A 25,141-nucleotide genomic window follows, 5' to 3' on the forward strand; every position below is an offset into this window, starting at 1 on the left:
AAGCATGCGATTTCTGTAGAGAATCAATGCGTTCAGCTAATTCCACAGCTTAGTCCGCGTAGAGAACTTGTAACCGTTCTTTCAGTGAAAGACTCACAATGAGTACCGAGTTCATTGCCTTCTCTCTTTATTTTTATGCTCTAGTTAACGCAATGTAAACAACGGACGTTCGACTATAAACACATGCACTGTAAACTACGAGAAAATTGATAGAGATAAAATCGTTTATATATCTTTGCTCTCAAGGTATGCCGTAAATTGATGCAAATAAGTAAATTACAAAATAATTGGAAATTTTATTGCCAACCTTAGATGGTCTTCGCTGTAATTTTACAATTCCACTTTAATTAATAAACGCATTATCGAAATTAGAATGAACAGTGTAAATAACATGATGGTTTCTCGGTATACCTGTACAACTGTGTCAATAATCTTACCCTTGAAAAATCATACCTACTATAAAAGTCAAAACATCTTAATGAAAGAATCTGATGCAAGCGCGATGAGCCCGAAGCAATTTGCCGAATGATTTAAGGCATGATTTTTTTTCATCAGCAAGCAATTCGTATTAATTAACTGCGTAATCCTTCATAGATTCCTGAGACGGGATGACGGTGGGGGTATCCATTTTTCGGGCATTCAAATTCCTGCGAGTTCCTAGGGGCAAAAAAAAAAAATTGTTTACACATTATATACCTACGAGTAAATAAACGAATATCATTAGATCGTAAAATTTTTGCTAAGATACTATGCACGGAAAGATGCGCAGTAACAAACAGCCTCCGTGTCAATACAAACGGCTGCCATGAGTTCGAAATGCCATAAAAATTGTGTAGATCAGACTTTAAAGACACTTCCGAAATAAGACATGAATTATAGATTTTAAGCGACCTGAATCGGTCCAGCCTTGAGTGAATTCTCTAAGCATATGTTAAACAGAATTCGAAAAGGTGCGTGAAAAGATTTCACAGCCTGACGGATAATGAGGACCTTTTCTGGACTTAAAGGGCGTTACAAAAGTCTTTAATAAAATATATGTTTTTAGAAAACCTCTTCGAAAGACCTTGCAGATTCAGATTATAACAGCGTGCTATTCAATTACGCAACGCTTCGCAGTGAGGTTCCTTTTTTGAACGAATTACGCCGTAGATTGGATCTCTGGTTTCTTTCTTTCCTCTAACTTTCGACAACGGTTGTATCAGTTCTGTTGTTCATGGCTTGTCATCAATTTGAACGTCGCACCGTTACCCGATCGTTGGTTAAGTAACATCCATGTACGCAACGTTTGACTTAATTCTTTGTTCGTCTTCTGGCTTGGTGCCACTAGAAAAGACAGCGAAGTCATTGCAATTCCACGATTTATCGCCGCGAAGACTGTCACTTCGGGTCTGATTGCAACTGTGACACAGCGCAACTCTCAGCATTTTTTATAAACCGAAACAGGATCCACTCCTACAGAAGCTCGCGACCAGCTATAGACGACGATAGGTCAACAAACATTTATATCCTTGTACATCACTGCAGTATACATCATCAACTTAATCATAGAAACACGTACCTCCCGAATTTATATCATACATACCTGCAAACTCATCCGACAAGCTAATACGAAAAGTAATCACAGAGAGTGAAGGTACATTTAAAAGGATCATAAAAATGCAACCTCTAGCCGGCAGTGACGAGAGAAGATGAGTATTTTGACCATTGTGGCACCGATTTGCAGCTTGAATGTGGTAAGAAGGGAAGGATCCAGTTTTCAGAAGAGGGAATGAATTCCCTTGATCTCGTCCGGCCATTTGAAGGCCGGTTCTTGAGTCGTGATATAAATTGTGAAGCATAAGATGCTGCGGAATGAGTTCATTGCCTGCACGTGGGTGACCGAGAAGAATGTTGATCAGAGGCATTTCCTCGACCGAGTTGCTGGCCTTTCCTGTCTGCCAGGAAACCCGTTAAATCTTATCTTTTCGGCTTTCACGTACATCTCATACCTGAATAAATGTTTCACAAATCTACACCTGCATTATGTTGGATACCGATGTGTACGATTTCGGTACATAAAAATCGATTTTAGATCATGGTTCGTTATGCTTTGTAATTTTCAGACAAGCATGAGCAGTTCTTTACTTAATTGTCTCGTACTTGCACTTTATCGTAGAATTTGAACACCATTGCTTGGAAAAATTTCTAGCGTAGGGATTCAACTAATTGTAAGCGGCACAGTCTGTCGGAATTCTGACACATTATGATGTTTTGGAATGAAGAAGTGTGTTTTTGCGTAGTCAACTTTGATACCACATATCTCATTGTCAGCTATTTATCAACATGATGACGTTCTTTTTTTCATTCTCTCTGTTTTTGTCTTTAATGACTTACGTAACAATGTGAATAAACATTACATAGTCGCACATGTTCCATAGTTTTGCTAATTTCTTCAAAATTGTAAAGCTTTATAGTTCGGTAACATTTCCACCTTGTTCGAAATTTTTATACCGCGGTAAACGACGAAATTACATTACTGTCCATTTTAATTTTTTTCCCTATTGTCTCGTATCGTCGTTCGTTTCGACAAGGGATTTTCTCAGCACGTCTGATTCACTTTCAAATGGCAGCATTCACTACGTTGTGAACAATACGAATCTTAACGTCTTTCGTTTTTCCTCAATTCTGGTCGAGAGTTATACGGTATCGCCGAGTGAACAACTTATACATGTTTGCAGGTACGATGCGACGTAGGTGTAAAAATTGTGTTGAAAAATGAAAATAGCACGTGTTCCGGGACGAGATGTCAGTGAGCCTGAACTGGATGGACAAACATCTGCGTCATCTCCGACCGATCCGTATCCGGAATCCTTGCCGATCGGTCGAGGAACGCGATACATGCGCTCGGAATTCGCATCCGAAGGTTTAAAGCGCCTCGCGATTCCCGTTCCCTCTCCTTCTTGCGAGCACAATAATTGCCGAATTCCAGTCCACACAGTCGCAGGCCGGTAATTATCATAATACTCAAACCGAGACATCGTCGCGTCGCCGGATCCGTTGGGACGCGACGGGATGAAATAATGTCGCTGCCTTCTGGGAGACGGGCGTGGGCCTCGAACACCGAATCTCGGATCTTGTCTCTTGGAACTTGAATCTTGAATCGCGTCTGGTGCCTACTCTGCCTCCAGGATGCTGTAAACACGCGTGTGGCACCGAGTCTTCGCCTCGGGTGGAGGGGACGGGGTCGGCGGGTATTTCGAGGAGGGGAGGCCGGCTCGAGGAAGCTCGGCATATAACGAACCGACGTTTACCTGAGGATAGACAGTTCCATACGAGCGCTTCGCACGGACGTTATACAACGAAGGCGTTTCAAGCTCACCGTCGTCGCGTGACAATTGACGAAAACTATCGTTCACAGAATAGAATTGGTAACAAAAAACAAAACAACAACAACAAACAAAAGCGAAAGAGGACAGAAAACAAGAACGACGCGGCGATTCTAAACCGTGATTATACAAATCAGTGACTCCGGCTGCCAAAGCCCAACCGTCACCGAACAAACTTCGGGCATTAACTATAAACAGTGAAGATGATTCGGTGTTCGATTATCTCGGCAGCGGTTGTTCTGTGTCTTGCTGTCGCCTACAGCGAAGGCTCCGCTATTCCAATGTGGGAATTCCTGTCGAAGGAAGAAAAAGTAAGTTCTTTAATCACGTTTCACACTCCGGGGGTAAAAGTCGGGCGCGTTTGTAGCCTGAATGCAAAATAGTTAGGCTAAGGTCCGATGGACAAGCTAGACGCATATGTCCGTCAGACGTCGTCTCTACATAACCAAGGTTTTATGAACGACGTCAGCCGGCGTCAGTTGGTAATGAGACGCGTAATGTGAAGAAATGTAGAAACCTATTATTCGTTGATAAATATTATTCGTTTTGATACGAATGCCTGCGGGATTTTATTTCGGCAAGACGGACGAGTAACCTATTGTCTTAAATATACCACCAACGGCTGTAGAGCGTCTTGTATGTTCGTATTCTATGGCGCTGCACCAATTCGGTCACTGCCCTTCTAGTCGCGTGCAGTAACAGCGTAGCGTCTTATCGCACGCAATCACGTTGGGAACCACCGAGCAGTTCCTTCCAAGTACAAGTTCATGAACACACCGCTACATTTATCGTACCGAGTAATTCTTGTCTGGCACACTCGCACGTACTCGTCGGCGTATTGATTTACGGCGGGAAAAAGTAGAACACAAATGAAAGCTGATTGGGAGAATTCGTCGACGCTTCTCGGCGGAGAGTGAAAAATGAGAAATTTACTCGTGGCAAGTTCGTTCGGGAATCCCGATCCACGTATTTTACCGTCAGCTTAATTAACACGACGAATGCTTGAATACCTTCGCTATTCACAACGATTTTTCCATTACATGGACGCGGACGAATCTGGGTCAATAAAAGTATTTGAATTCGGATTGATGTGGCCCATTGCCACGCGAAGAAGATATGTTCCAGAAGTAGAACGATAAATGTCAGGGAAAGGGCGGGAAATTTAAACCTAAAATTAATTGCGTTGATTCTGTAAACTTGAAAAAATTTAACTTCAAGAACGACAAGACTAACTATTTACGTAGGTGTGCGCGATTTTGATTCTGACATAATTTTTCTGTATTTTCGATACAATTCTGTTACCTTTGATGTCACAAACCAGTCGTCCAATCGTCATTTACATCCAAATTCGGCAGCCCGATAGAAAATAATTACAATAATAAGACTATATCGATGAGGAAAAAACTACTGAAATAAGTAGGACTTGTATCCGTTTGGATAAAACTTAAAATGGCAAAAACCCATCGCAATTAAGTGTTACGTCAGGTCTGGCCGACCGGTCAAGAGAGTTTTTATTACATACGAATGTACGTACATGTCGATTCTGAATTGATAATTGAACGTATCTCGATGTATGCATGTACATATAATAATAAACGATCGGCGGAACGACTGTTTTGTTCAATAAACCACAATATAACGAATTCCAAGTGCAAATTAAATCGGGACTTTTTTTTCTCCCTCTCCCTCTATCTAAATATATATCTCCCTTTTCACAACAAGTAGTTTCGAACCAGTTCGTACAATGGAGTGTAGTCCCGGTGTAAAGCAGTAATGTAATATGCTGGCGTTGTAACGTGGACGCCGATTTTATTATGTAACTTAACACGTACACGCATACCGCGAATATTTTCCGGCCAGCATAACGAACGACGCTGCCATAACTTCGAAGCCCACTTGCATGAGGTGCGAATATTCATGCGTTAGTCAAATTTGAGACCGTAAATAATTTGTATGTGCATATGATTTCGCCTCATTGGCATTTTGATGTATATCCCCTTACACAGAACGTAACACTACTTTATTTGGCTGCAGTCGAATATCGCTAATTGTTATTCGAGCACACGTTTCGATGCGTTGGTCGACATCCATTTTCGGGCAAAACAATTAATTTGATAATAATCGAAATTTAATGGGCATCGATGCCCACACACGAAATATTTTATAGCCCATTTCATGTCCGAACATTCGGTTCTTAAATTTTCGACTATTGCGTTAAACGGTGAGATCATATATACAGCGATTGCAGGCTTAAATTTAACCTTGTAAAATGCACTCCACTCGCTAGTGTGTTATTAAAAAATCCACTTGCAAAATAAATTGCGAAATTGCATTATAGTGAAAGCTGCAGCCAGAGAAAAACAATTCAACCGTTAGCGATTTAGCTTCAGCAGATATCAATCTATATCCATTGGGGTTTATCATGTTCCGTGCTGTATAAACGATGAGAATCCCTCGCTATCGGTTTCTCGAATTTACAAATTATGTCAATCCCCGTAGAATCGTTCAACTGAACAATGAACCCCGCGATATTCTTGATGCGGCAAACTCTCTCGGGGCAAAATTATTGCGTGTAACAAACCAACCCATGCAAAGTCTCTGAAAACAATTTGAATTTCAATCACGTATTAATTCATTGTGAAAAGTATTGCCAACGCCCTTATACAAAATGCGCGTCGTGCATATGTAACGGTTCTGCAGTGTTACACATTCCCTAGTTTCACCAGCTGTGTGAGTCGAATTTCAATTATATCTCCGAATGCGGACCTCTTCCTATACAAATTTCAACACAGACTTTCTCCAGTAAAACAAAAAGTAAATAACAAAAAGCCCGCCGCATCGGTATTCATTCTGTTTCATTCTCTAACTTATTCTCTTTGTCTCCTCACTCGTTAAAAAAAAAAAAAAAAAAAACTACATTTTTACTACTTTGATGATTTGCCGAAGCACCAATCAACTCGTTAAAAATTTAAACTGCCCGTAATTAAAACCATCCGTGCATATAGGTATCTCTTTGCATATTGAAAAATTAACAAGCCGATTGTGATCTGTGAAAAAAATTGATTTACCGCAATCGGTTGCTGGATTCGAAAGTAGACCAGACATAATTAATTTCACGCTGTCATTAGTATAATATTGTATATGCGTTAAATCTAGAACACGAAAAATTCTTCACGTCACGTCACGCTGCGCAATAGTATCTAACATCATTGTTATTATTGTTGTATTTTATTTTTTTCTATGAAGCTTACGAAACGATTTAAATACGATAGATGGAGTTGAAAAATCGGGTACAATCCATCAGTCGGTGATCTTAAATGTACATATGGCTATTTATAACACACATTTGTATATATATACCAAAGTCTCGACGTTGAAACAAGAATATTATATTATCTACCTTCGGTTGTAAAAAGAACAAAATAAGAAAATAATAGGTGTGCAATTTATACTTTATCATAGCACAATGATCGGGCTTGCGTAACAATTTCTTTTCCTATTGTTTCAGATGAGTCACTTGTACAAAGTGTTCAGCAAACAGGTGGCAAAATATTGCGCGGATTCATCGAAGCCTGATTGCAACAAAAATCTGCTAGTCTCGGGCCTCAGAAACCTCGCAAACATGGACGAGGATTATCTCAACACAATGGACCCCTACCAGCGTGGTGCCACGGAAATGAGTAAGCATTTTCGATTTATTCGTTGGTTCTTATTTTTTTTTCTCTTTACATATTCGTTCAATTGTTACCTTTTCCGTGTCGCTTTAATTTCGCCGTCATTCATCATCGGGGACAAATATATAATTTCAACGATGACAATAACAACGAATGTATAACCTATTTCCGTGCTGCTAAAAAGGTTAGACAATTGCGCGGACAATGAGTGACGTACGCTCAAATTGATCACGGCGGATGCGATAGTGAATAGTCAGGAAATGCGCTTCGCGGCGTTCTGCTACGTACGTACCAAGACAAACGTATCGTGATTCGATATTAAGAGGAGGTTATGTAGTCAGTCCTTACCGACCGAGTAAAATGTCGCTTATTTTCACTGTTAACAGAGTCTGCGCATCGCTGATGTGAAAAACCCGTAGTTCGTGCAATTCCACATGCAATGCTAAACAAAAATATGCAGAAACTCTCCCGTTGCCATGCGAGCATAACGCCAGTAAATACATCTCTGTAATTATCGGTGATTCATTTACTGAAATACATTTCCGGGGCTTTTGTCGCACAAAACAAAATTTTCTTTCGATATTTGTCTGCAGTTTTACAAGCGAAATTTACGCTAGGTGCGACATTCTCGGTTCAAATGTGCATAAGCTTTCGTATAAGTGGCATTTTACTCCGTCGGTACAAACCGACTATGTGGCATTCTTTAAGTTGTTCGGTAACCGTACACATACAGCTGTTAAATGTTCTCTTGTTTCGAACCGATTATTTTTCTTTAAAAAAGAGATAAGTTCGTACATGTACTAGCAGCGTGTGAATAAATAGAAATTATAGAAGAACATGAAACGACGTTTTCATTATCTCTGATTCATAGACTATACATATCTACGTATGTATTGAAAATTTTTGTAGCAAAGATGAACTTTTGCTATCACACAAGTTATCAATGCAAGCTGTTGCGCCGCGTGCTACCAATGTTATAAATTTTGCATAGCTACTATGTATAATGAAGAGTTGTTCCACGCGTTCCGGTAGTCAGAATGCATCGTTCTATTTATATCGATGCGTTCGGAACTGGTTATGCAACGAGACGTATATAATGTGAAGAAGTAATAAAGAGACGCAAAAAAAATTTATCCGGTGAGACAGTGTCGAGTTTGAAAATATACATTTCACATTGAACTAAAAAAGAACGGGAAAGAATCCGTTTCAGCCGATACCGAAAATTTCCATAGGCAATTTTTTATTGCCTGATAATCGCTATGCCTACGGAAGTGTTTTTCGAGTTTTTCATTGCGTATAATTTTAACCGGAGTAACTCTTAATTGAGAATATTTAGCGCTTCTTACTTAGAGTAACTATGAATATTTTTTCTTTGGCTTCTCTGCAGTCAACCGTTTACCATTTTCTTAAATGTTTACTCGACCATTTTGCGAGTGATTAAAAAATCGCTGCCGTAAAATACTTGAAGCGTCTATCTAGGACAAACAAGGATGTTATAGACGCGTAGCTAACTTATGATACTCAAAGAGTATTATTAGCTTCTCAATTATTTGCGATTTAGTACTTAGTTTATAGGTTGTGCAGCATATCAATCTTCCTTTTTGCTTTACAGTTTGGCACGCGTTGTTGACCAACGACGATTTCGAATCTACATTCGAACGTGAGGGAGATTCCTTGTACTACTCTTCCGAGTCTGATCGTTTCGGTGAGTTGAATTCTTACTCTCATAAATAATTAATCTAAAAAGAAAATACACGCATTCACACATCTAAACGCAAACGATCCACTGAGCATTCGATCCTGAATGTAGAGTTTAGAAATTGTTCAGATTTCTCTTCATCTGCCAACATTGCAAGTTAAACAAAAGCCAAAGTTGGCGGCTGTAAAATCTTGTAAAAATTTCGAGTGAACTGAGAGGCGAATTTTACGATGTGATAAGAGAGTGCTTCGATTTGAATCGTCAGTAGCGAGAAAATGTGTCTTGCTTTCGCAGTATACTTTAAAAAGAATAAAAAAAAAAAAAAAACGACGCGCACGAAAGAATAATTACGAAAGTAATAAGGAGGTGGATTTTTTTATAAACGAGATATATTAATTATAATAATTCGTCACGCTTTTGAGAACATAAACAGTGCATCTTTTTATACTTTTTTGACAGTGATCGTACAGGAATTCAGTATATATGCACCTGTAACTATGAGATTTTGAAATATGTTCAAAGAACGTTAGCTTAGCGTTATTTCATCTTCGTATCTTTCTTCTTTTTCTCCTTTCTTCTCCTCGTCTCAATACCACAGAGTGATTTCTATCGCTTTCACATTTTCCCCGTGATTTCTATCACTGTGATTGTACACGTTAATACTATGAACACGCCATTCTACAAAGGCAATCTTAAACGATGATCTTGAGACCGCATCGTTTAGAGCACTTATCTTCGCTGACAAATTATCGTTTAACCACGTATTATAAGTATTATACTTTCTCAGATTTGTGAGATTTCTACTTTTATTGCTCGCAGACTTTTGTCTCTTGACGTAAAAACATTCTCGGTCTGTGAAATGTTTCTTCGACATTTTTGTTTTTATGTTAACACTCCGCGGCGTGTAAATTTTTTTGTCAAAGTTACTTTCGAGATTTGTCTGGATTTCTTTTTCAATGGAATTGCACACAATTTTGGAACCGTTTTAACAATTCGAGAATCTTTTTCACAAAAAACATTTCTCGTCAATTTCTTGTGAACTTTCTTATTCGCGTACTAATTATTACCTATACAGACGCGGAAAAAATTAATGAGATGCAATTTTGACTACATAACAAACCCGATGATATATCGTGATAATTTCTAGTTACGTAGATACGATGAGCAGAAAAAGGTTCTCAAGACGCTGAGAAGTTATTTGCTTGATAAATAGAAAGTTTAAGAGGAAAATATACTAAAAAAAAATTTCACATATATTCTCACACAACATCTCATTTAATTACCGTAGATATTTTTCAGTCTCTATTCCCGATGATTTCGCCAGTAAAACGTTTCCCAATCACTGACGGAACATTTTTACGTCCATATCAAAACGGTGTTCATACGACGCGTAGAATCCGAGACAAGTTTATAATATGAGAATGAGAGGATACATGAAATTTATATTACGTAAAATAAAAAAAAAAATCTCACCAACGATATTGAGAAATCTCCGCAGCGGTAAATATCGCATCGAAACAATTATATTCCTGGTTCGTAATATGCAGATGAGAAACGAATTCAAGCACGCATCTTTGAGTGCATTTCTTATTCTGTTTTCTCGAATTTTTTCCTCTCTGATTTTTTTTCTCCTCCTCCATCTTTATTTTTCCCCCACTTCTTTTCTCTCGCGTATCGCGTTTCAATGACAAGACTTCGACGTATAAGATACTATTTAAAGAATCAAAATAAAAAAAATCATCCTCGTGGTCCTTGGCCTAGTTGCTGTTGCTGTTTCTGTTGCAGTGTTCTTCACGCGCGTCGTATGACTGACTACCTATAGGCATTTCCATTTGTATAAGTCGCCTACCTTATACCACCTTGTAAATTGTCGAGGAGACGATGACATCTCCGCAGTATTATATACACGCACTTTAATCACGTCCTGCTCGTTAACATTGAACACAATTACCAGCTATACCTCATACTTGCATGCAACGCTTCTACCTTCCATGTACTTAAGTTGTTCAACCCCGGTGCTTGTAATGCCGAATTGCAATTTCTGCGATATTGCACAAAAATTTGTGTTTGCAGTCACGCGTATTTGATCGTGTCAATTTTTATTGTCGTACTTTTCAGGCATGAGGTTCAAGTTATTAGCGTTGACCTAATTAAATATTGAAGAAAAAAAATCCATACCGTATTACAAATTTAAAATGATTTCGAAACAGTTGAGTTTCCAAAGTATTAATATTCTTTGCTTTGGTATAGTTTACCAAGTTTCAGACAATTTTAAATTTGCCGCATAAAAATTTCTCAAACAAAATCCATCCCAAAACTGTAACTTCAATAACCAATTAATCTTCAACTTTTATTGAAATCTGAACAGAATCCAAACGGCAAAATGTAAAAGAAAAAAAGTAAAATCCATAAAACTTCCCTTTTGATTATTGAGAATTGAAGTAATTTCGGCCTCGATCACAGATTATATACTGCAGACGCGTACATTAGTGTCTAATTCCGGTATTCTCGGATCGTCATGCGTCAAGAACGCAAAGACTCGGGCAACACAGCCTCGTCGGTATTGTATTTAAATTCAAGCTCAAACCGCCTGTCGGAAGTAAGAAGGTTTTCCCGTTGATATCGACGGCCTTTAACAGCAAATAAATTATCATATCGCAAGGTAGTCCCCTCTTCTTCCCTTGGCACATATATCGAAATGTACAGACGCGTACAGATATACTCGATCGAGTACAGGAATTTGCAAGAATCTTGAACTCCGATCCCACGCCTTCTGTGTAAATTGAAATGAAACGTACTTTAACGTGATAAATTTGATAAGATTACGGAATTGAATAAATTTAAGCTTCCGCTGCAGCAATGAGGAAGCGAAATTGCAGTTTTGCCAACTTGGTGGCTTTAAAAAGTTGTTACTTTCTGGGCAAGAGATTCATCTGTTTAAGGGTTAGCGAGAAATCTGCTGATTTCGAGATAGTTCGCTGTTTGTAGGGAAAATGTCTGCGGATGTGAAATTGATTTGGTCAATTTTTATAATCAATTACGTTTCGATCATTGCTGGAAGTATGGACTATTAATAACGGATTTATTACGAAAACAAAAAAAAATCGAATAATCAATGTTTTCGACATCGTGATACTCTGTAAAGAAATTTACAAAGAATAGTAACTCTTAGCACTACGGATGAAACTCACTAGTGGGATAAGGAGAATCTGAGTTGGCAACACTGACTCCTAGAATTAGCGGTGTAAAACGTCTCTCATCTCCGTATTATAATCTCCGATTCTTCGTTTTGTTACAGGCGACAACTTTGGCAGCGATAATAACGGCCTTGCTGAAGAGTCTTCGGCGCCTTCCGGTGACTACGTTCGTCCGGCTGGTCACACCGGGCCTTACCTGATGGGCCCAATGGTGATCCGAGTGTTTCCTGACGGCCGTCCCGTTCCCGGCGATTCGAAACTTCCGCTGCCCCGCGACGAGGACGTCGACGATCTGAAGTACGCGAAGTTGCCGTCCATCGCGGAAATCGAGTCGAGGTCCTTTTTCTTCGGGAAGTCGCTTACCTCGTCGGGAAAACCCGCTAAACGGCCGATATTCTCCGTAGGGCAGCAGAAGCCAAGCGTGATCCTCACTACCAGACGATCCGGAAATCAGCAGAAAAATCCACTTTTCGACGACAGAGTTCGCGGAGAAAAAGATATCTTCGACAGCTACGAGCGATCCGTTAGATATTATTAGAAATCCGAGTAGTTTTCTTGTTATTCCCGTTATTTTTTCATGTCTTTTTTTTTTTTTAATTGAATTTGACAAACGTCGATTATTTTTGACGATATTTTTTAGTGATAGTGATTAACGATTGCTTAGCCAAAAAAAAAAGAACAAACACCTCATTCTGATCTGTTGGATAAAAATCGTATGTAGTTTAACTTTCATATACGACATATATATATATATATATATATATATATATATATATATATATATATATATATATATATATGTACGTATTTGTGTAGGTATGTAAATTTACCGAGAGAAAATCGTCAAACTTAACAGATCGAGCGTTCACTGCGCATGCTCGAGCTTCGTCGGATTTTCGTACAGGCTGACCACCCCAAACATCAACTGTCAAACGCGACTTGGACTTATGAAGATTACGTAGGCGATACGATCTATTTTGAATCAAACAGATCTTAAATAGTTGATGTTGTGATTCGGAAAGGGTTGGAGACATTTTAATGTTAACTGACTGATAACTGTTACGAGTCATCACATCAACATAATTTCAGAGAGTTTAATATTTCGTGTTCCGTTTCGAGTAAGTTGGCTCCTATGATTTGCATGCGAAAATATTGCCACGGTACGATCTTGCCGACAAATTAAGCTCGATTATTTTGCGCATGCGCAGTCGATCATTCGGCCTGATAAGTTGCACCGTCTGATCTCGGTATATAATACAAAATATGCGCACTGACGATTGGTTGGCTGCACAATGTCCGGAGAAATAATGTTGACGCGAAACCGTAGTTTTGTGGTTTTTTAAGTTGATAAAGTTGCGTCGAAGTGATTACGAGGAAGAGTAAAATTTTTACGTCAAATGTCGTTTCAGGATCAGTGAGTTGTACAATGGTAGGATGATTTCTATAGATGTTTAGAAACAAACATCAGGCTGACCATGACGAAACATTAATTTAATAAAATCTGTAGATATTAAGTTAGGGCTAAGATTCGCTAAGTTAATTTCATGCATTCCTATTTATTCAACTTTTAACACCTGTTATACATACTTGTATATCTATTAACATTTTTGATATTTCGATTTTACGTTACATATACGATTTTGAGGACTGTTCGATATTAATACAGCCGCCTGAGAATTCCATCGTATACATCTGTCATATTCAGAAAAGAGACAGTTCCTGGCACTCTTGATTTTTATACACGAATAAAAGTCCAACGAGATATTGCTTTGAGACAAAAAGAGAAAGCGAGTGAGAAAATGGGAAAAGGATCATGTCGACGATACAAGGAGTTCTCATGGCTTAAATGAACAAAAGTCACTTAAATGCCCATAATTACATGGGCATAGTAATTCGTTGTAAATATTATATTGTAAATAGCCTAATTTTTGCTACCACCGTTCATCTTCATTTTCGATATATTTTTTTTTTCTAATATTTCCTTCAACTTTTCATTGGTTCGCGGTTGTAATGTGTGATATAATGCGTTGAGGCTCGATTCATTAATCAAAATTCTAACAACTATATATCCTTGATTAACGAAGTGTTTTATTCGTCTTTCTTATTTCTATTTTAGTTAAATCAACACTAAACATACCTATATGGAATAAATGTGTAACATGTAGGATTTGTGATAAATGAAAACTAAAAAGCTAAAAATTACAAGTTACAAAATTACATTTATAAGGAGTAAATTGTGAGTTAAAAGTCACAAAATTGTATGTCATATTGATAATACTGATCCAAATCATTAAAAAGAAAAATCTTTTAAGTAAGAAAATAACATTTTTTGTTTGCGTTTCGTTTCAAAATATAATAATTGCAACGTGAACGAATTGTTCGCGGGCAAAAAAATTTATAATTATTATTCGGTACACGTTTAATTTGTGATGTTACCCATTCGTATTATTAGACGTAATTATTCTCACTGTACATATATATGTATCTGTATCTATCAAACTATATACGGTAGAAGATAAACTCGATTTATTTTATGTACGTGTTTTCTACGAGATGTACAAGTTTTTGAACACAATTAAAATGAAACATGCTTCAAAATAATTGTCTCACTTATGTGCCATTTTAATACAGTTAAAATATTTCCCGAAATCTTGCGAATATCAAATCCAAATGATTCCAGTTCCACTTTTTCCTTATCAAATATCCCGTCAAGGCTCAAATTCAATTCGTAGACGATTCCTTTCAGGTTAAAAACTAAAGATATAGTAGTAATGACATATTTCCGGTTTAGCGATTTATGTACTTGATTCCGTGTGCTGAAATAAGAATATTCCCCCAAAAATCACATTGAGTGTTCAAAAAGATTCCAATCACATACCGTTACCAAGTACGTCATGTTTGTTGATTCATAATAAAACCATGATTGAAACTTAGTCTAGACATTTCTCTGGAAAAACACTGCTGCCACACTTGGGTCAGACTGACTCTAAATTTATCCAATTACAAATGATAATTGGGTATGAATAAAAAACAAAATAACTCATACATTGATAAAATCCAGAAAAAAAATTGAATTAGTAAAAAAAGAAAAAAGTGAAAGATGGCGGGCCTCTTTCAATGCATGATGCATACATGAAACGATGACGATAGAATTTGAATTTATTCTTCAGGGTATGTTTCTAAAATTTACTCAAATATATATAATATGTGTTTATATATTCAAGACCCATATTAGTGAGATGTGCGCAATATATCTGCAATATATTAATTTAATAAATGTGAAAAATGAGAAAAAATTTTTAAAAGACAACGTGGTTATTCGTTCTGTCTGACTTTAGTCATTTGTTTGTTTTGTAAATTCGTTTCAAGACCATGCTGTTAGCAGCGCGCGACATGATTTCCTAGTAAGATGTTATGAACTCATTTTAAGGAAACTCATAGTTAGCTGAGTAAAGCATCAAAAGCGACATCTGGCATGACTGTTAGGAAACTAAAATTCATACCAATGTCAGGTAAGTATGTTCAATTACCATTGCCTGCAGGCATCACATTCACCCACAGCCATTCGCGTAGCATCTACAGAGATATTATAAATAAAGTAGGCAAGTGAACCATGCAATTGTCCAATCGAGAAAAAGAGAAAGAAAATTCAGCGACTTATCTATCATTTTCTACCAAGCATGCGCAGTGTGTTACTGCGCAGAGATAAAGGATAGCTATGATTCTGACGCATGCATAAATGCGTATGCAAACAAGGATAGAGGGATCACTCGATTTTCTTTTTCTTTCCATCCGATCTTTCGGCTTATGCTTATCCCTATACCTTGCCTAGTAAATCGTATATAATATCTCTATACGCTTATCGCGTGTCTGCATGAAATTCTCGTCATACTTTGTCTTGATCGACTGGAGATAACAAAGATATCTTCTCGCGCCGATGAGTTACCGCTATCCCCGCCACTCGCCTGGTTAAACAGAGACGGAGTCTCCGACAGAACAGGGTTGTCTTTATATTGACGGTCTCATCGCCGTCCAAGGAACGCGCAAAGTCTATGGACGGAGTGATCGAGGCATAGAGATCGTGGTTCGATTAATCGCAAGCTATCGAAACAGATAACGAGCGCCGTTGTCATTCTCTCATAGTCCAGTCCGCTCGTGATTCACAGTACGCCATTTTCTTAGTTTGTGAAGTGTCGAAGCAGACGGAATATCGCTGTTTTTAATTCAAGTAAAAGGTAACCGTCCCTCAGGCAATGACACTCGACCACGTTTAACCCATCCAGCATCTAACTCCCCGTCATCAACCCGAAATAAGCAACAATTCGTCGCATTTACTGCGTACAATTGACGTCGCGACGTCCTACTACGCATTGACAGGTCTATCACCACTATTATTGGTTGGATAGCATCAGCTTTGATTGCTATTACGCCTCAACTTTCACGGCTTCGATCTAACGTCGCTATTCGTCAGTCTAACCATTTATCCGATACGCGTTTACCTGGCCCCAAATCCCTGCGAGACAACAATACGTCAAAAATCTTATCAAACCTACTATGTACCTGCCTATCTGCATTACTCATACCTACTTGCGTGTCTCACGAAATACATATCACAAAGCGTTTCTCCTCACGCACATACGAATTTCGTATGCGTGCACACTCGATTGAATATTCGTCATTGTGGGGGAGAATCGTTTTGCTACTAAAGGACGTGTTAGCCCTCGTCCCTGAGTACAAGGAGAGAAACAAACAAAGAAGAAACTATCGGAGAAAAAAAATCACTTTGTCATTCTATTTTTTTTTTTCAAAAGTATCAACACACTTTCGATTCTTCTACACGTAGTTTTAACTCGCCCAAGCATAGGTACGTTATTTTTTACTCGTTTAGTTTTACTTATCTCAGGCATTGTAGATTCATTAAAAAAAAATTTAAACTGCTTTCCACCGTTTATTTAATTGAACGTGTTATTCGATTTACTTTCTCCGGATCATCCCAATCGTTGAATCATCGCATTCTTTGGTATCCTTTTACATATGAAACATCTAAAAATGTCCTTTATCCGATGTTGTTTTGTCGGAAGCAGCATTTTTATGTATCTTGCAAGTTTCAGCCTTTCACGGGCTATCCGCATCATTAGAGATTAATGCCAGGCGTGTGAGTTATGGAATAGGAAGTAATACAATATGAGGCATGTTGTTTGTCTGTATTTGAACTATCAAAGTCTGCCTCTTATCAGGTTTCTCATGACACACATACAGACAACTGTGTCGATCATTCAAATGGTATCCATTTTTCATAATATTTACTCCACCTGGCATCGCTGTCCACTCTGAATTCAGCCCGAATCACCTATTTTTCACCCGATTCTTTATTTATTGTCAGTTAATTCAATAACCGATTCTAAAATTTAATGATTTGATTCATTGTTTAACTCATTCTACAGCTGAATCTTTTCTCTTGCTTGCTTTGATTATTATGCGTTGTCCAATTTTAAAATCGAGGTCTATTACAGCGGATCGAGTTGACGAATAATGAATATAATCATGCCTTATTCAACAGCTGACAAGCTGAGGTTAGGGAAGCCCCCATATCACGATAAGTCAGGCAATCGAGTCACGGTTCAAAGATTAAAAAAGAAAACCATCGTATATAAATAATCTAGCACAAATTTCACTCTGAAGTATCATTCTAATCACGGCATCATCCCTTTCAGCTTTTTCTTTCATTTTTGCTATTCGCTGACCTAGAAAGTCGAATAAAAAGAAAAGCAAATGGAGGAAGGAAGCTCGAGGTAGTCAAACATTCTTCGATCTGTAACCTATGATGTAACTGTAAAAAAGAACTCGAGACTTTTTCGAATGAAATTTTCATCACACAGACTAATTATATCCCAATCTAGAGCTCTTTCAAACTGTGACGACTTAGAACAGTGAACATCCACTATTGCCTCGTATATTTATAAACAGACAAAGCAAATACAGTCGATATTACAAACTTCATACCTGAGTCGAACATTTCGTTTGAAATGCTGAATCTTCTTTGCGGAATTACCACCTTTATGAGAAATTGGGTTTTTTTGAACCGGTTAATGTACAATAAATCTCATTTTCTAATTTCACCGAATTAGAAAATCAAATGCATCCTCACGTAACAAGCACAGGTGGTAAAAAAATTATACCTCGGGCATAGCCAGATTAGTTTCCTTCAGAGTCTTCAAATTAAGCATTATTACAAAACAATTTTCTAGTCTGATGTTCTTCGTTGCTCCAGAAAAACTATTTTTTGTAACAGAAAATAACAGTGGGAACAGCGGCGCTCGACAGCTTTCAGGACAATATCGCTAAAGTTTTCTATTCAAGTAACTGCAGTTACGCGTTGAATTAAATCGCAAATATCTAATTTTCCATTAATTTGTTAGCTGTAACAGTTGTTTTTTTAAATTTCAGTTAATCTCACTACTGTAGTAGAGAGAAATGGCGTCGCGCAAGAAAACGCTTCTGAAAGTGATCATCCTCGGTGATTCCGGAGTGGGAAAGACCTCGTTAATGAATCAGTACGTTAATAAAAAGTTCAGTAACCAGTACAAGGCTACGATTGGCGCTGACTTTCTCACCAAGGAAGTTATGGTCGATGGCAGGATAGTCACTATGCAGGTAACCCTTGTCTATATTATTTACTTTATTAAATTTACGAAGAAGAAAGATCGAGGAAAGAATATTTGGATACACAGGGACAAGCAAAATGAAAAAGAGAAAATATACAGACCCGTTTGTTACTAGGAAAATTCGTATCTGATAATATTTTTCTCTGAACAAAAAAGGGAATACATTGCCCACTCAATCTTTCATTTCGTCGATTGATTTTTTCCATCAGTTAGATTTAATTAACAAGGAGAATATTTCGTTATAGAGGTTTTCTGTGAAAACTGGAGTCATTAAAAGTACAAAACAGGTATTTTCCTTCAAAATTTTGAAACACTTGTCTGTATTGTCGGAAGCTTCGACAATTAGCAATAATATTAAGGCAGAAAAACCCTAATCAACATGAAAAATATGAGCTCTGAATAGCGCGTATGAGATTGAAAATACTTCGTTTCAATCATTTATGAGTAATGAAACAGAAGACAAGATAAAATCTAAATTTATAGATATCGCAGCAAATGAAATGGAAGTTTGCAACGTTGATGTAACGATGCATTTTTAGGACATCTTGTTGTTTCGTGACTTTCATAAATCAGAGTACACTTATATTTTGGCAATCCGATTTCAATGTTCATTCCAAAACTGCAAAACAATGATCTTCTGTTTCAATATCTACTTGTTTCAAAGTTACCAACTTCAACTTCGTTGTAGCGAGAGTAGAATAAGTCTTCTGTGTTAAAAATAATTTCTATGCCAAACTACGATAAAGTCCAGTTCATTGAAAATTGTAGGACATGTTCGAAAATCGTAGAAAATCGTCAGAAAGTGTGGAAAATTGTGGAAAACCGTCGAAAATCGTAATATTTTACATAGAGAATTACGAATTTCTATGAAAAATCTTTAAAACCTGTATTTTTGTATAAAAGATAATTACAATTTCGGACCCAGACAACATAAGTTGTCTTGCTCGTAGTATTCTTAGAATTTCGTTGAAAAGCACAACTTTTTATGAACTCCATGAATTCTCATAAAAAAGTGTTACGAGGTGAATGATTGTGAACACTACCGGCGACTATCGACGACTGCATCCACACCCAGTCATGATGTTATTACGGCTCTATTTTGTGTTCGTAACTCGTCGACTATGTGGACGTACAAAGAATAAGGGAAATTTGTATTGAGGAGTTGAATAATTGATTATATAGATGAATTAATGTAAATGATATGCAGAGTACAGCGAGAAGATGTGGAGGAAAATAGGAAGAAATGTTAATTAAGATGTTGGCTAAATGAAAGCTGACTTGAGAGTAGATATATGGGAGGAAGGATACAAGGGACTGGCTAATTGCAGTTTAGCAGTAGAGGGAACATTCTGCTGATGTGGTACGGGAACCGAGACAACGAGGTGATGATAAGATAAGCATGCATGGTATAAGGTAGCTGTAAGAGCGTGCGAAAAGAATCTGAGATGCGGAGGAGGTAACAAGAGTACGAATTTCTACGAAAAATTTACGATCGACAACTTTAGAATTAAATTTAGATTGATAAGATTACAAATATGTACAAGAAAGTATGCAATTCTTTTTTTAAACCACCGCTAGATGTCGAGTCTGTTTCACAACGAAAACTTATCGCAGACAAGTTAAACACTTGGCAGAATTTGGGTCTACATTGGAAGATTGATCTTTTCATCTTTTAAAGTATGATCTAAATGGACTTCTGTGAAGTATTTTTGAACTCACCTTGTCTCGATTTCTCTAAATCAAGAATTCTACGATATTCTAGAACAAATTGTATCCATTTCGACATTGGATATCGGAAAAACGCTCGCGTAAATGTGAACTGTTCTATAATTATCTGTTAGAAACGACGATAATCTATGACAAAAACCAATATCTGACAAAAATGTACGATAATCCGCAAAAAAATTCAATGCCAAAACTGTGAATGTGTCAGAATTTCTGTACTTGATTGTAAAATCAAATTTGTAGCTAGGTGTAGAACTTATTTTCATCAGTGAATCTTCAAATCTTGCTCCTTCGGTGTTAGCCAACTTCTAGAATTCGTTTTACTCGTTGCGATAGTAAACATTAGATAGAGAATTGTTTGTCATTGATGTCTCATACTTTGTTTATCCTTATCAACATGTGACGGATTATCGACGCTTGTAAGCTGTCAGCTGGGAGAAAAGAAAGTAATAAAACTATTGGCTTCTACTTTTTTTTCTTTAGTCTGCTCTTATTAATTGCATAAAGACTGTTTATTAAGTACACTGATTTGAATAACAGTTTTCTCTCAGTTCATACTCTGATTAACAGCAACGTTTGCGATCTTACTCACAGCCTGTATTTTATTTCTCCCAGATTAAATACTCGATTTGTGACTTTCAACTGTAGTAGTATTTCATCATGATTGCAAACAGAAATTATCGTGTAATGCGAGACTCGAAGAAATTTCTTATTTTCCGTTTTTCACCTAATTTAAAAATAATCGTTTTATGTCGTGATTTTCATTACCTTTCTTGTGCTAATTCGAGTTTAATTTTATTCTCTACAGATCTGGGACACGGCTGGGCAGGAAAGGTTTCAATCCTTGGGTGTAGCTTTTTACAGAGGCGCCGACTGTTGTGTTTTGGTTTTTGACGTTGCTGCGCCGAACACCTTCAAGTCCCTAGACTCATGGAGAGACGAATTCCTCATTCAAGCGTCGCCCACAGATCCGGACAACTTTCCATTCGTTGTTCTGGGCAACAAAGTCGACCTCGAGACTAAGGCCGTCAGTCATATATTTAATTACATACCCTATCATACTTTATTGTTTCCATTTACTTTTCGACTCTCGAGACCAATCATGCATACAGCGTTTCGGTGAAATGATCATAAAAATCGTTTTTCACGATTTCCCATTTCGTTTTTAGATTTACAGTTTTCGTCGGTACATACTTTCATAGTTTGAAACATCGCAAACAAATCCTGAATGCTATCGTGTTGTATATTTGAAGACTTCAAATTTATTTTGTTTTTACTCTTTAGACTTAATATTAAACCCACTATATTTCAGTAACTTGAAGCTTTTATGCGATATTGATTTACGATGCGTCGAGCTTGTCTTTTGTTTTTCCCAAAAAAAATGTCTATAACTTTATTCAACCGAATGTTTCTTAGAGTATCCACATTTATCACTGTTGGATTTGGTATTGGTTGCATTGTTATGCTGCGTATGCTATTTAGCAATATTTAAGGAGATTAAAATTTCACGTATCGCTTGTTTCAGGTGGCGGGAAAACGAGCTCAACAGTGGTGTGAGTCTAAGAACAATATTCCATACTTTGAGACGAGTGCTAAGGAGGCGATAAACGTCGAGCAAGCCTTTCAAACGATAGCCAAAAATGCGCTAGCTCAAGAAAACGAGGTAAAATTGCACAATCATCCACAATATATGAGCATTATTATCGCTTGTTCCTTATTCAGTATGTACTGTTGAATATTCAATTTCCAAATGATTCGTACTTCTCGATATTTCTAGAATCAGTGCCAAGATAGCCCAATGAACTCACACGTCAATTTTTATTACTCATAATTTGTAACGATGCTCGTCATGATTGGTTTCTCATTTCGTTGTTTTCACGTTTTTCAAAGGTGGAATTGTACAACGAGTTCCCACCCCAAATAAGATTAACCGACGATACAAAAAACAATGGGAAAGGAGATTCGTGTGCCTGCTAGATACAAACGTAACTCAATTTTGGAGCAAGTATAACGTCCGGTCAGCGTCCTGAGCGACGCTAGGAGTAACCTAGACAAAGAGTCGAGCTGAAATTTTTGGAATTGGTGAAATGTAAATGCGATATTGAAGATAAACTGTTAAAAAAATGAAGTTAAACTGAACCCAATGATGAAGAAAAGGAAATTTAATTAAATATACATATACTAGGCTCAGAACTCTCGATTTCTGATTTATATTAATTATTTTATTGTATATGTGAAATGTATAGGTATCTATATTGAAGAATAAAATATTGTATAGCATTACAGTTTGAAAGAAAATTTCAACATATCTACAATAGTAACGACAACATCAACAACAAGAAAATAATAACAACAACAACAATAATAATAATAGTTATAATAACAATAGTAATAACAATGGAGAAAATAATAATAGTACTATTGATAGTAAAAGAGTTATTAGGTCATTGCTTGATCGCGATAGTCTAATATCTGTACGATATAACATATTATAATGTTTAAAAAGCATGGTAATATACTTGATCTTAAAAACATGAGATATTCTGTCTTATAAATTAGAAAACTATATTACATTTGTTAAAAATATCATTTCGCTTTCTTTTTCTTTCTTTTTTATATACATACGTAACGATATGCTACTTAGTGAATATTCTATAGGCGTTGATAATAATTGGAAAAAATACTTAAAAAAGAAAAAAACTGCAACGCGTGTCGCTATTCATAAATTACATTATTGTTATTATTATTATTATTACTTTTATCTAGTTTAATTTGTATTTACATACTTATTTATAGCTGAGCAAATGATTGAAACGTCGCAACTGCCCACCGCGTTTAATTCGAGACTTTGTTTTCTAAAACCGGCTTCGGAAAATAGCAGTTGTGTAGACATCAGACATCAGACGTCGTCACTGCGGATTTTTATAAGCTCAAATTTTTGTTCTGTATCGGTACTTGGGATCATATTACCTAATTGGTCATTTTTTACGACATACGATGTCCCGAATCGTTACAAAAATTAGATCAACAAAATATTCTTGAATAAAAGCCGTGAGTGTTTATGGATCTATTGTCATGTCTCCCTCTCTTTCTCTATTTCTCTCTTTCTTTCCTTCTCTATGTATCTAATGTTATATGAAAAGAGCGATAACATGTTGACATTGCAATATCGTTAGCCAAAATCGAGTAGAACGACACAGGCAGAATATTTTTCTTTTGAACATTATCAGCTAATTGTTAATTATTGGTATTTACGCTTCGGTGAAGAATTTATTAAACAATAAATAACTTGAGCATGATCTCGCATTTAATATTGTTTTACATAGTAATAATATGAATAAAGTACGTATAGTTGACAGCTCGTTCGTTTATTCTGCGTATTTTCAATGCCTCATTGAATCGATCGGCAAACGTAGTTGTTTTCAATTCTTTTGGGTATTTCAATGATCGATGAAACGAATCGAAAAAATCGACCATTTGAATTTCACAAAAAAAAAAGTATAAAGTAAGTAAAAAAGGAACAACCAATTTCATCGGTTTACCGTCTGACATAATTGACGTAAATACCTGATATAACATACAATGAAAAATCATGCTTAATTAATCATCGTATAATTGTACATCCGATTTCATCGCATGTATTATTAAAATTGTATAATTAAGCAAATTAGTAACGCAGCCTTCGTATGATTGCGCGATTAAATCAATATACGTATATAATTTAATAATGTATATTATTGTGAATAATATTTATACACAATTAACAATGCCATTGTGTGCATAGCTTATTTTCTATAAAACATTTTTATCCGTCAATTTATTGCCTACACATCACCTAGACATTGATCCTCGGTAATGAAGTAACAAATTAATGCAGAATACTGTAGCAGCGAGGAGAAAGGAAAAAGAATTTTGTCCTTTCGCAACGTAAGGGAAATTAATATACATATGGTGAAACGAATGGTTTCTTTTTGGGTTAAGTTATATCATAAAGTATTATTTTATAAACATTTATATGAATATCAAAACGAATTAACAGAAAAAAAATAAATAAATAAATAAATAAAACCGGACCAATGATTTTTCCTCTTACCTATGATTCGCTGTGTGGTTAACTCTTTGTTTCGTATATTAGATTTTCATTTAAGTGGAAATTCAGATTTTAGTTCCTAATCATATTTTTGCGAGCTTTATAAAAGAGACAGAAGGAGATAAAGAATAAAAAATCTACCGACAATGAGTTGTGTATCACGAGTTATAACTCTTATCTATTCTTATTACTAGCAGCGACCTTGCTTACTAACGTATTTACGTATTCATTCGATAATAAGTAGAAGTTAGTTTATTTAGTTGTATATACTGCGTGTCACGATAATTTTCGAAAAATTTTGTCTCCGTTTATCATGTTTCACACACGATACATGGCAAAAAAAAAGTATGAGGTTTCTACGCGAATCAATACGGGCGGTTAATCAGAAATAAAAATCTTCGAGATTCAGAATTCAGGAGAATTATACGTACCTAATTATAATTGTATAATTTTTCAGTGTTTCGAAAATTATTCAGGATTCCACCTCTTGATAGACTTCATATCCATCTCAACAGTGTCAAAATTACATTCGATTAATTCCATTCAACTGTAGAATTTGGCATTTTTTATTCGACGAAGAAAATATAGTAACATGAGAAAGAATAGTAACGGATACTAGACTTTCCGGTAACAGCTAAAAAACTAATTTTCACTTTCTACCTAGAACTATATTTTTTGATTGTGGTAAAAAATGAAAATAGAAAATAAAATTTTCTCTCAGTCTAT

At 36.5% G+C, this 25,141-nt stretch overlaps 2 protein-coding genes and 1 long non-coding RNA gene across 4 annotated transcripts; 2 read left to right on the forward strand and 1 right to left on the reverse strand.

The window, feature by feature from the left end:
- Positions 1 to 276: 276 nt before the first annotated feature.
- LOC124293232 lies at positions 277 to 3,154 on the reverse strand. Of its 2 annotated transcripts, none has more exons than XR_006903146.1 (2): positions 1,064 to 3,154; positions 277 to 657 (listed from the first exon to the last, which is right to left on the reverse strand). It is a non-coding gene; the product is annotated as an uncharacterized LOC124293232 (long non-coding RNA). The 2 variants fall into 2 exon arrangements; XR_006903147.1 differs by having other exon boundaries at positions 1,051 to 3,154.
- Positions 3,155 to 3,313: 159 nt separating this feature from the next.
- LOC107226283 (rhythmically expressed gene 5 protein) lies at positions 3,314 to 12,664 on the forward strand. The gene is made up of 4 exons (XM_015667044.2): positions 3,314 to 3,676; positions 6,874 to 7,045; positions 8,652 to 8,744; positions 12,037 to 12,664. Exons 1-4 carry the CDS (start codon positions 3,569 to 3,571, stop codon positions 12,471 to 12,473), a joined length of 810 nt encoding a protein of 269 aa, XP_015522530.1. The 5' UTR covers positions 3,314 to 3,568; the 3' UTR covers positions 12,474 to 12,664.
- Positions 12,665 to 16,020: 3,356 nt separating this feature from the next.
- Positions 16,021 to 23,880, forward strand: LOC107226284 (ras-related protein Rab-7a). Its single transcript, XM_015667046.2, has 5 exons — positions 16,021 to 16,170; positions 18,383 to 18,589; positions 21,134 to 21,352; positions 21,851 to 21,988; positions 22,216 to 23,880. Exons 2-5 carry the CDS (start codon positions 18,410 to 18,412, stop codon positions 22,300 to 22,302), a joined length of 624 nt encoding a protein of 207 aa, XP_015522532.1. The 5' UTR covers positions 16,021 to 16,170; positions 18,383 to 18,409; the 3' UTR covers positions 22,303 to 23,880.
- The last annotated feature ends 1,261 nt before the right edge of the window (positions 23,881 to 25,141 follow it).

The sequence above is a fragment of the Neodiprion lecontei genome, chromosome 3 (assembly GCF_021901455.1).
Source record: "Neodiprion lecontei isolate iyNeoLeco1 chromosome 3, iyNeoLeco1.1, whole genome shotgun sequence".
NCBI classification, from domain to species: Eukaryota; Metazoa; Arthropoda; class Insecta; order Hymenoptera; family Diprionidae; genus Neodiprion; species Neodiprion lecontei.